This window comes from Monodelphis domestica, chromosome 6, assembly GCF_027887165.1.
Source record: "Monodelphis domestica isolate mMonDom1 chromosome 6, mMonDom1.pri, whole genome shotgun sequence".
In the NCBI taxonomy this organism is placed as follows: Eukaryota; Metazoa; Chordata; class Mammalia; order Didelphimorphia; family Didelphidae; genus Monodelphis; species Monodelphis domestica.
The window spans coordinates 14,997,278-15,010,449 of NC_077232.1; the positions used below are offsets into that span (position 1 = coordinate 14,997,278).

Here is a 13,172-nt window from a genome sequence, read left to right on the forward strand (position 1 = left end):
CATAACAGCTTGGATTTATCAGAAGTTTCCCAAAGCAGGGTCCTATGTCATGTTTGCACAGTGGGTGCTCTGGAACTCACAACACTATAATGGAGCTTTGATCTCCTCATTGTGAATACTCCTTCCAGAAAAATAATGCAGCCTCTAAAGCTCCTCCCATCCTGACTGATATTTATCCATTTTTCATCCATAAAGTAAAACCAATCACTTACTAAGTGCCTTCCCTATTTTCTTTCAACATCACGAAGACACCAACAGATCATAGTGTCAATTATTAATCAGTCTATCAATTATTGCTGACCTTAACATTTGTGATTATAGAATCTTCTTTCTTAGATGATTCTTCAAAAGAAAGGTTGTTATTTAGGTCTTCATCCTCAACAATAACAAGACAAAATTCAGGAAAAAGAGAACTAAAAGAATTTATTAAAATATATCAAGTAACAACACATTGATAGGTTGATTATTAGAGATCAGTAAATGGCTTCAAAATGGAGCAAGTTTTATTGATTACTTTTGTAAAAATATAAAGACAATTCAGAGAGGTCCTTATAAACAAAACAGGCTGGGCCATTGTACAGCAGTTCCGCTCTAAGGTAAGAATATGTCTCAATTTCCTGATTCCCACAGGCAGAGTCACTCGATGATATGACAAATATCATGGAATACAAAGCTGGAGACTGAATGTTACTTCCTCCACTACTGAGTGACAAGTTGGTCTAGGAAGAGTGGGTCACTGAGCTAGCCAGATTTTCAGTCCACATTCCTCATTCCTTGTCTCCTTCTTTAGCCCTCGTTTCTTAACATGTCACCCACTGCTCTTATTGAATCTGTGAAGACTTATAACCTATTCCTTGCCCTCAAGGAATTTATCTTACTGTGACAACAAACAGGCGCAAAGAATGGCCCTTCAAATAGGAACTGTTTAGGGCCTATAAAATGAAAACTTTGGACTGGTTGGGAAAGAATTTTAAATTGCCATGACTCTATCTCTAACTCCTCACATCCTGCCCAACAAGCAGTACGCCCCCAGTCAATGCTTGAAGATTGGACTGATTGCCATTCAGAACCTGAACTGATAATGAAATTGATGAATTGACCAAAATCATTCACTGATATGGCAGCCCTTAAATGGGCATTTTGAAAGTACACATACAACATTGTAGCAGAAGATGAAACACTTAGACAAGAAGATGCTATAGTCACCCCATATCCAATGGTTTTAGTGCATCTTTTTATACAAATATAATGAATCTGATGTACCCATTCTTATAAAACATGGAGGTGGATGCATTAGGTTGGCAAATGATTAGATAAAATTCAGAGTAAAAAGTTTCCAAATAAAGATGACAGCCAACTGATACATAGAGCACGTTAATACATATTAAATGGTTTATTTCAAACCATCCCACATGGTGGAGAAATGTTATTATCCTCATTTTACCAGGAGAAAAGCTGAGTCAAAGAAATGAAGTGGCTGTTACATGGATACACAGATATTAAATGCTGGAGTTGCAATTTCATCTACGTCCTTTTATTTTAAGACCAGTGTTAGCTCCACTGATTAATAATGACATTCATAATAAATGTCATGTTAGTTACAAGGAGGAAGAGATTATTTCCAATTAGTAGAGGGTAAATAATCAGGAGTTCTTTAATGGAAGGGACATAAAATATTTTTATTTCATCAATTCATATTGCACATAATACAAAACACATTTCATATGACAATGAATTTCGCCATTTGATTAAATCTATAGACATCTTCTCAAGGTATACTTTTAATGTAAGATACAATAAATATACATTTGTCCTAAAAGATTGTTTTTGTTGTTTAGTCATTATTTAGTTGCGATTGACTCCTGGTGGCCCCTCTTGGGGTTTCCTTGGCAAAGAGAATGGAGTGGTTTGCTTTCTCAAGATCATTTTACTAATCAGGGGTAGGAGGCAGAGGGTTAAGAGTCTTTCCTAGATGGACACAGCCATTAAGTGTCTGAGACTAGATTTAAACTGAAGAAAATGAGACTGCCATTCTATCCACTCAGAGATTTAGTTGCCCCATTGTAAAAAACAGGAACATTTGAAATAGCACCACAAAAACAGAGGGAGTGTCACACCAGTGTCACTTAAAGATGTTCTTTAAGATGAAAACAAAGGGGGCAGCAGGGTAGCTCAGCGCATTGAGAGTCAGGCCTAGATATGGAAGGTCCTAGGTTCAAATCTGTCCTCAGACACTTCCTAGCTGTGTGACCCTGGACAATTCACTTGACCCACATTGCCTAGTCCTTACCACTCCTGCCTTGGAACCAGTGTACAATATTGATTCTAAGATGGAAGGTAAGGGTTAAAAAAATGAAAACAAAGCAGTTGATTCCGATGAATATTTTCTAAAAGAAAACTCCTGTCACTCTTTTATCTGTCATTATATAGGTGTTCATATATATTTTTTCAAATGATAGCTCCCCTGCTCAAGAATAAATAATTTCTGTGCTCCACCTAATCTCATTCCATAACATTTTTTCATAAAGTTCCAATACTATGATCTCATTCTTAATCTGAATAATGTAGTTATGATGCTTGACCACCAACCAATGAAAATCTCTATAGTTAGAGTATGGCTGTATGTATTGTTTCCCTTTTGAGCCTCATGCTAGGTAACTTTTTTTAACTTTATTTCTTTTTCATCTCTGACCATTTCAAAAGCATGCTACAAATTCTTAAGAACATTAGTCACAATTGTCACTCAGACAAATGTAGCTTCAAAGATAATAATGTCTAAACTTTAACGATTTAGCCAAAAACCTCTTCTCAGGTTCCATATAGGTTTGCCCAAACCTTTGGGTTCTCTGGCCCTCTGATTGCATTCATTCATCTGATCACTATATTTCTGTAGCACAGGACGTTAAGCTCACTGATAGGGTAGACAAGATGTGTGGAAGCATATCATTTGGAACCCACTAGGACAGTGGTCTGTCAGTGGCCCTATTTTTAGCCTTATTCAAAATCACACAATTTAATCTCCACCTGCAGATAAATGCTAAGTAAGGATTATTTCTCAACTTAAAAAAAGTTCAAAACCAAATTCATGAAAGCAATAGAATAAAGGTAACTGCTTGCATGTTAAAAAACTAAAGAAGGACTTGGATTAACAATGATTTGGCCCCATTAAGAGTCAATGTTCCATATCTGAGCCACGAGACTAAAAGCTTTTTGGTTTATGTCAAGCTGATTTTGACTTTCATGTGCAATTCAAGAGAGACTGAACTTACTGAACACATGATTCTGAGTCCTTGAAAATTCATCTGCTTTTTTCAAGATTCAAATTTGCACTTGAGGTCAAAACAAAACACAACAAGAATAAGAAATTCATCTGCTAAGAAATAAACATTAGGAAACGCATAAGAAAAACATGATTGATCATATGGTTTGATGGAGATGTGATTGGTGTTTTGATGTCAAAAGGTTACTCTATTGCAAATGTGTGACTATTTGTGATAAGGCCTGGCACCTCAGGATCCCAAATTAGGCAGCTTTTAGATCTTTTCATCCCTAAGATACTCTGCCACAGTGCTTTGCCAATGCTAAATATTGAGTCAATATTTATTAGCAAATGGACAGCACCACTATCACATATGCTGTCTGATATGATTCTTATGATAACCATATGAAGGAGTTAATTATTTATGTTTCAAGAGGGAGAAAGTGAAACGAGAGACCTGAACTGCCTTGTGACAGCTTCATAGTAAGTAAATGTCCAAGTCAGGCCATGAATCCATCTCTTCCTATTTCCAAATGCAGAGATGTGTCCACTATGCCACCAAACTTCCCAGTGGAAGAACTGAAATGTTCTAACGTGACAAGCCAATTTTCCCACACCAAGCCAAGATCACAGGAAAGAGTCGGCAAAACAACAGCTTCGTAGGGTAAATGAAGGAAATCAAGGAAGAATTTGGGTAATCCCCAGCACTATTATTCTTGAAAATGTCTACATTCAAAGTCTCTTCCTACCCATAGTTTGTATATATGCAGGAATGTATGTTTCTACATAAAGACAGAAGATCTAGGTATATAGGTATGCATGCATGTATGTTACATGTGTAACAAAAGTTTATATACTTATGTGTATATATAATTTAATATGACAATAAATGCTTTATAACTGATATTTTTGTACCTCTTCCCATGCAGGAAATGCCTTTGAATTAAAGCAAGAATAGAAATTCCCAAGAGTACTTGAGTCCCACCTTCATCCCAGTAGCTACAGAATTCTAGATTCATTAATCAACACAGCAGCTCATTAAGCATACTCTATGTGTCACCATATCAAAACACATGAGTAACATCATTCAGAGAAGGAATTGATGGAAAGGGAAGTCATATTTCAAGTTCCACTCAATGCCTTGACTACATCTATTGTCTGATAACAGAAGAATCAGATCCAGGCCTGAGGTTATCTTTCATTTATTCTATATATCTCCTACATACATGTACATGGATATTTGCATGTTGTTATCATCCCCATAAGAATGTGATCTCTATGAGGACCGAAGTTATGTTTTTGCTTTGTTTTGTATTTTATGTAACTAACAGAGTGTGTGGCATATAAGATGTATTTTATCAAATATTGTTGACTGACACTCTGACTGAAAGATATCAGTAAATTGAGGAAGTAGTAAGGAAGTAGAATATATCAGAAACACGCAGCCAGGATATCTTTTCTATTGTGTCTTAATATTAAATTAATATTTTCCTGAGCCTTCCCACATGGTGAGCATATTGATTAAGAGATTACTTTTTTCATACATTTATATGAGTGAAAGAAAAAAGCAGGAATAGCCCATGGTTTAGCAATTCTTATACATTAATTGACATGAGTCACTACCTGGAATATAATAATAGGCCTGGAGTAAAGAGGATCTAATGTCAAATCCAGTCTCAGATAATTACTACATGTGTGGCCCTGAGCAAGTCACTTAACACTTTTTACCTCCATTTCTTCCTCTGTAAAAGGATCTGGAGGAGGAAACATCAAGGCACTCTAACATCCTTGCTAATAAATCCTCAAATGCAATCATGAAGAGTTGGACACAATGGAATGAATAAACATTCTAATGGAATAATTAACAAACTCACCTTTGAGTCCATGTGCTACATAGAAAGATAGTAGATCAGTCTGACCTCTATAGGTGTTAACTCTCCTCCTAAGATTCACATATTTCTGAATATGTATACTCTTATGTATGAAATCAGAAGTTTCTCACCATTTGAGTTAGTAAAAAAGGTGGAGCTCTGCAGTATCTTACTGGATTCTCCTCTAATCCAAACTTATGTTGATTCATCAAATGGTAGATAGAGGAGAGTTATTCCTGTTCTCACAGTCTTGTAAGGTACTAAGTAGGGGTACGTAAGTTATTGTTAACCAAAGGTTGAACTTCAACTAGACAAAGAAAATAAAGGATTCCTTTTCATAAGTGTGAACTCAAAGAGATCAAAGAGAACCACGAATTTCCAATCACAGATTCTCAGCTTTAACTCTTCAAAATAATATATTATTTTCTTTAAAATAAAAAAGTAGCCCAAATACCCTAAAAATCTTGTAGAAGACTTAATTTGGTCCACATGCCCATTTAGCCATATTCTACTACAGATTACAGTCAAGGTATTTTGTCTTCTTTCAAACATGCTTTTGGTAGTAAGACATCAGCCAGAATTTATTCATCGCCTATTACATGTAAAGCCCTTGTGAGTGTAAAGACATTGTGAATAAAATGGTTGGCAATGGTCCAGTGTAGCTGTAGGTAATCATGGGCAGAGAATGAAATGGTTCCTAATTAGTTAATTAAGGAGTGGTCACAGCAATGAATTGATAGAACATTACAAAGCAAACTCTAATTCTTTAATGAAAGGAGCAATATTTTAAAAATAAATAATTTTAATAGGTATTATTGAAGTGGAATTTGTTATAATAAAGACTATATAAAGGAAACTAGTGTAGACATCATCATTCCTTATTTACAGCTGAAAAACATAAGTAGCCTGGATCACATGATATCTATAGCAAATACATGAAGTTATAACATATTCTTTGGTAACATTTGCCTGTATTGATAAATTAGGTATACATGTAGAATTAGTGGTGGTCCCACAAAGGGAAACTGATGGGAAGATTAAGTAAAGAGTCTTCCAGAATGGACAGGTATATCTGGGTTGTGATCAAAATCTCTGGAAGAAAAATTCATGGTAAGGGTATCATCAACTATTGAAATCCTTTTTGTTACTATTATGTATAGGTTCACTCAGGATTCACTTAGTGTGTGTTATCACAGCTGGATTCAACCCCACCTAGGAACTGTCGGGCCTTGTCATGGAAACTATAAGTTTTACTTTCTCCCTCTTCATATAAAGCTAGAATCTGCCTGATGTAATATCTGGAAATATCGTGTCATTGCAGTGAATTAGTTTGGTGAGAGGGGAAGTATCACTCCAGGAGTCCTTCAGCCAACAGCACTCTGGACTTCTCAAACCCCCGGGAAGCTGCTAATACTGCAGGGATTGAAGCAAGGAAGCAGGTGGCCAAACTTATTTTGTCACTTGAGTTTTTAACTCTGGAAGGAGGATGCAGGTGAAGAGTTGCCGGCCAGGACGGTCCCCAATGATCTCACTTTCTGACTCTGGTCAACATGTTTTTTGACTAACACTCCAGAGGCATAAAGATGAGGCCATTTTCACTCCCTATCCATAGGGAACATGGTGAAAAATATCCAGAAGGCAAAAATGTCTCATAAATATACCCAATTCAGCTATCTTTTCCCTTTAACCTAAACAGAGGCCTGTGACATGTCTCCTATTAGGATTTCCCAATTATGAGTAACTGTTCAAAAAAGAACAGTTTAAAAGATTATTAGAAAAGCAAAATCTTTAGAAACAGAGAATGTGTCTGTAGATTCATGACAAAAGACACTATTATATTTCTCTTTTCTTTAATACTTCATAGATTTTGCAGTTTGGCCATGGGTTTTAGGAAATGGGGGCTCTTTTTCTCTAGATTATTTGTGATCCTGATTTTTCAGTTTTATTTTTCTAAATATCAGATGCGGGAGCATCCTTGTCACTTAAAAAGAGATTTCAGCTCTACATATACAAAGGAAGGAGACATAGTTATAGGGGCCTCCCTCTCCTTATATTCGAACTCTGAATTAATGATTTACAAGAAGTCTTTCGAATCCCCTCCAGCATCGATAGCTGTAGAATCACAGTAAGTTGTTATTTCTGTGTTATTTTTCTCATTGCTGAAATGTCATCATTCACATTCCTGACTGACTGGTCTTGTGGGCAGAATTGTGTTTCACCTGGCTTCACAGCTTTGGGTAAGGAAAAGATTTGGCTTTGAATGTTAGGAGGAAAATGGTAGTCAGGAAGTTGGTAAAATCATAGGCTTTTCCAATGTATATTGTGGAGCAAACAGGCAGACTGAAAGTTTATATACATACTATGTGGCAACACAGATCATGAGGAATTTGTCACCATGGATGGAAGATACTCATCAAGGGAAATGATTTAGGAGACATATCAGGGAAGGAAAACACTGAATATTGGGATTCAAGTGGCACAATTAGGTTCCCCAAGAATACCCTTATTTGAGAAAAGGCTACGAGTCTCAAATATGGAGAGACAGACTTCTTATCAGACACATATTGGTGAGGAAGTTTTTGGAATCAATTTCTTATCCTCTGATTGGATAAGTTTGCCAGGGGCAGTCTCTGAATCTGATGTAACAAATTGGAAGAAGAATCTATAATTGACCTACTAAGTCATCAGGAAAGAGATTTAATTCAGAAATCTACAATCACTCTAAAGTTTTCTCCAACCAAAAGCTTCATGTATTACCTGTCTGAAAGAGATTTAGCTGTAGAAATATACAAAATGTTTATCTTTCCCTATAAGCTTTTATGGACTTTAGGACAACTTGGTGAAAGTAATTGCTTATTGAGGTTTTATCATTATAATATATTAGAAAATATGAATAAAATACCAAGCAATGTTAAGTTTTAAATTCCAAAAGGGCCATGTATTTAGATGCCTGGATAATTTGTCAATTAAAATCATGGCAAAATTAGCTATATTTTAGATTATTGTTTGTGTCAGTAATTCCGCTTTTGAATAAGATTGATCTTTTGGAAGCTCTAGGGATTAAGTATGTAAAATCCTCTCATTTCTTTTTCTTAACCCCAATCTTTTTACTCTGATTTCTCTATTTTTTCTTTCCGACTCTTTTTCAAACTTCTGATTTTTTCTTTAGTTTTAGTAGAGAGAACAGTCACTTAATCTGATTTTAGAATCACCAATAAATGGTTACCACAATGTGCTCCATGTAAATGGCATTCTGTTCTTTTCTAGAATATATCAAACCTGAGTTTTTTGAAATGCATGATATTTCTTATTCCTCTCACATGTAATATCTAGTAAAGCAGGTGGAGTTTTGCTAAGCCATGGGCATGGAAACTCACTCATAACTATTTTCCTTACTCTTATATAATTCTTTTCCTTTACATATGACAAGATATTATGGCTCCTCATAGTCTTCCTTCAAAGTTGTACTGCTTTTTAGACCTTCTATGAGTTGATAATTATCTTCTATTTTGCCAGAATTCCTTCATGTTGTCTTCATTATGAACTTACAACTCTGAGGATGGAGAAAGTATTGCAGTAATCTCTTTAGGTTTTGTTATGATGAAAGTATTTCTTCAAACTAATAAATGCCTGGATTCTCTTTTTAAACGTCTTCAAAGTTATTTACTGACAATTCTTCTGAATATAATTGAAAGGGTCCAAGTCTTTTCAATCACTATATCCTCCACAGGCAATAATTTGAGTTCCACCTTTTCTATAGGCTTGGTGAAGTGCAAGAGAGCAATCCATCCTATTTTCAGAAGAAACAGAGCTAGAAAGTGTTATCAAAAGAATGAATGTAAACTTAGGTCAAAATACAGTCTTGGAAGATGGATGATGGCAAAGGAATCAAGTAAGCAGATACTTGGCTGTGTTATATGCAGTCTTTACTTTGCCACTAAATTCAACAATACCCAAATAAAAGAACTGACATGATTAAAAAGAGGAAAAAATATTGGATAAATTTAGAGAGAAATGAAATGATTGGAAGAGAAGAATTTTCTTATAGTACAAAGAAACTGAGGGTATCTCAGTTTAAAATTCTAGTCAGACCACTATTGGTGGATACTGTTATATTCAGCATTATAGAAAATTCAACAGATGGTTGAAGAGGATGTGGAAACGCAGGGGAAATGTGTAACTGTTATCATGTACCAATGATGGTAGATTTGGGCAACTCACTTCATTTTTTATTCTCTTGAATCAAGTCAATAAATATGAGAGCTGGGTTAAATTGACCAACAGAGAAATTTAGAGTTTTTAGTAGGAATGACCTCCTAATGGTTTAAGTGATATAAATATTGAAGGCATTCCTTTTAGATACAGTGGTGTCTTGAACCTTAAAAGAAAGCAGAAGACCTGATGTGTCTTGGAAAGATTAGTTTTTGGTAGGACTGGTTGGGTCTTCACAAACCTTCTGGAATATTGTTTAATGATATGAGTGTTTGTATCAATATTATTCCTTGGCTCCAGGTACAAAGGAACATCAATGGCCAATTATGGCCAACAGTACCAAATTAGAATGTATCTATTGCAGTTTTAGAGCTTTTCATGCTCTGACTCAAAACCAATTTTCTTTTGAAGGTTTATTGCACAACACTCCTTTTCAAGTTATTGACTTTGAGTCTAAACTGATTTTCTTGCTTTCTTTCTCCCATGAAATCACGGCTCTTTCATGCTATTTCAACACAGGCTTTTTACCTGTGTCTAAAAATGCTCTCAAGATTACTCTGTCTATCAACATACTTTTTCTTCCTTTAAAGCTGGCCATGTGTACTACTTACAATGAGGATTTTACTTTGAGTCTTCAAATTATTTTAACTAAATTCCTGAAATTTCTTCATTAACATTTTTGTGTATATAATTTGTACTTTGATTACTTGTATATATATATATATATGTGTGTGTGTGTGTGTGTGTGTGTATGTATACAAGTTATTCCCTATGAATCAAATATATAGAAAAATATGAAATAGAATTAAAATTTTATATTTAAATTTCTAGCTCCAAGAATGGTGTTTGGCACAGGAAAGGTATTTTACAAATAAAAATGTAAATAAAATATGATGTAAAAAAATCAGAGAATAGGACAAGTGGTTAGTCTTTCCACTGTGGAATTTCTGATAGCATGACTTTTCGAACAGCAACAATCACTCATTTAAGTATCGTCAAACACATACCCCAGATTATTATTAGCAATTATTACTTCTCCTCCTACTCATCTTCAATTAAACAAAATTGAGAATATCACAAATAGTTGCAGACCGATTTCACTACAAAATTACAAATGTACTGCTGGATACTGCTATGGGTGATTTCATTTTCTTTTTTCCACAAAGCTATTCTAAATTTTATGCTAGACTTGACAAACTTCCAATATCTCATTTTTCTCCTAAACTTTAACTGTGATCATTGCCTTACTATATACTGAAAACAAAAGCCATGAGGTTTATTTCCTAATCCTCCCACTCCATTCCAAATATAGTATTATCACAGTTGTCTCTCCTTTATTCATTCATTACAGTATTTCATGAAGAGGTGTATATACTCTCTTGAACACTCATAATTTCAAACAATGTGTAAATTTTCCACTTACATTTTTCCTTCACTCAATGACAGTCCTATAAGGATCAGTCATGGTTTCTATATAGTCTTTGAATCATTCACTAATGACCCATATTTTATCCATCATGATACTTTGCCATTCCTGTGCCTGCCAAGTTGTGCCTAATTCTTACTTTTTTTCTTGTTACATCAGATACATGCTCAAACATTACCAACATTTTCTCACTGTCCAATTTGCTGTGGATGAGATCAACAAGGACCCCCAGTTGCTGCCCAACATATCTCTGGGATACCAGCTGCTCAATAACTTCCATGAAAGTCGATTGGCTGTGGAGAACTCCTTGATGTGGTTGTCAGGGAAGGGGCCAACGATCCCTAACTATAGCTGTGACGGGCAGCACAAATCAATGGTTGTCATTGGAGGGATGTCATCTACACTGTCCATGGCCATGGCCACTTTGTTAGGACTATATAAAGTCCCACAGGTAAGTGAGGCAATACTATTGCCCATTTTCACCCCATATTCTCTATGAGTTTATAATACAGAATTCTTTATATTATCTCTACTGGCACCAGGGAGTCAATTCACATTCATCAAGAAGACCTAGGCACAGATTTGAAATAACAAATTGAAAAAGTAGAAAAAAAAATATCCATTCCATGAAGAAACTCACTCTGTTCTTTAATTGAGGTTAGGCTACATTGAATTATTCATTTTGAGTGATGATTTTGAATTGAATAAATATCTTCCCAAGACATAGTCCTATCCTCTCATTTCACCTTTATATTTGGGAGAAAAATTCTGAAGAATTTGGAGAGGTTATTTTTTTCCAGTTTCACAACAGATATTTGCCAAGGTAAGGACTATGCTCCTATATATTGTGAAATTAATTTGTAAATTTATCCTACATATATGAAGCATTTGCCCATCCCTTCTGCTCTGTTTTAATAATTATTATCTAATTCTGTGTTTACAGTGATTTTAAAATTTCAGCTGAGAGTTTGTTCTCTTCTTTAATCTGGGCCTGGTTGTTTAAATATGTGATGTATTCTTTAGACACAAATTTTTCTTCTCTTCAAGTAAATTTATTTCTGGGGACTAAATATCAAGTGGTTGATATGAATTTTCTAAATGGATCCTCACTGAATATTATGATGAAGAAGAAAAAACCCCTGGGTGTTCTAGATATAGAGTCATCATCATGACAATGAAGCAGAATCAAGAGCTGGTTAAGTGCAAAGGCTCTTCTCCATTTACTTGCTTGTCCAAATGCATCCCTCCATTGGCAAGGAAGATGGGTATTTGCATTAGGAAAGTAAGAAATTACATATATCAGTAAATTCTCTGATGTTTCCCTACCACAACTTACTTATAATGTCAATGTTTCTTTACATTGCCCTTCAGTAGTTTCACAGTTTTTATCCTTCAATGATCATGGTGATGGAGATTCATCATCCCCCTCTTTTTAGCTAGTTCCTATGAGTAGCAATTGTGAATATCAACATTCCTTTGAGTTTGGGTCACTCAAATAAATGACTAATTTCCCAACTAGGAATCAATATAATTCCATTCAAACCACATTGAGTATACAGTGTCATGTGATATCCATAATACAAAAATGTCACTAATAAGGAAAATAAAATTACTAAAAAATAAAAGTATCCTCATTATTTCATGTAGTTTGTATTATTCTGTTGGGTCAGAAAAGGGTGTACTAATTTTGTCATTCTCATGAATTACTTTTTGTACTACCTTTGCTCAATAGCTACTGCATTAGCTGCCTTCATAGCCTTTGGAACAAATTATTCTCATGAGCCCATTTTGATGCAGGAGATTTTCATTCCTAACTGAGTGTGCTTTGAGGCTGCACACTTATCCTACACCAGTTTTAGACTGTCTGCCAATGAAGTTTTACCAGTATGTGGTCACATTGCATGCTAGAGCTCCTACAAGCCACAGTTGAGTGTTGATAGACATCAAAAAGGTATTGGATTTTAAGGGGATGATTAGCAATTCCTATTAAGTCTGAGTCTTATTCAGGGTTATCAAATTATTCTTATATACATCTTATATACACTTGATTTGGAACTTTTGAGGTCTAGTGATTAAAAACTCTTTGTCCTTCAAATTCTCCTTCTTACCTTGACATGAATAAAATCCTCGACGCAGAAAGGCTGGATAAAGGAATGGTTGTTGTAAAAAGTTAAAAAAAATGATGAGATCAATTAAGATAATATATTAAGACATATAACTGTGCTCCAATATTGAACTCAAAACTTCATTCAAGAGACTTAGAGTCTGTTCTGTTTGCATCACAATAAAAGAATTTGGAGCAATGAGCAGATGTTCCAAAAAAGATGATTTTGAAAATGATGAATGTAAGAAAAAAGGGACTAATAGGAAGAGTTGTAGTATTTTTAGAGGAAAATGATATTGC

The 13,172-nt window shown here is 34.9% G+C and overlaps 1 protein-coding gene across 2 annotated transcripts in view; it reads left to right on the forward strand.

Annotated features, from left to right (window-relative positions):
• The first annotated feature begins 7,010 nt into the window (after positions 1–7,010).
• The window catches only part of VN2R622 (vomeronasal 2 receptor 622), a 36,467-nt gene continuing 30,305 nt past the window's right edge, over positions 7,011–13,172 (forward strand). Inside the window, exons 1-2 of one of the 2 annotated variants that reach the window (XM_007497304.2) lie at positions 7,011–7,255; positions 10,928–11,219. In XM_007497304.2, the coding sequence (XP_007497366.2) occupies positions 7,011–7,255; positions 10,928–11,219 (537 nt within the window). 2 annotated transcript variants of the gene reach the window in all.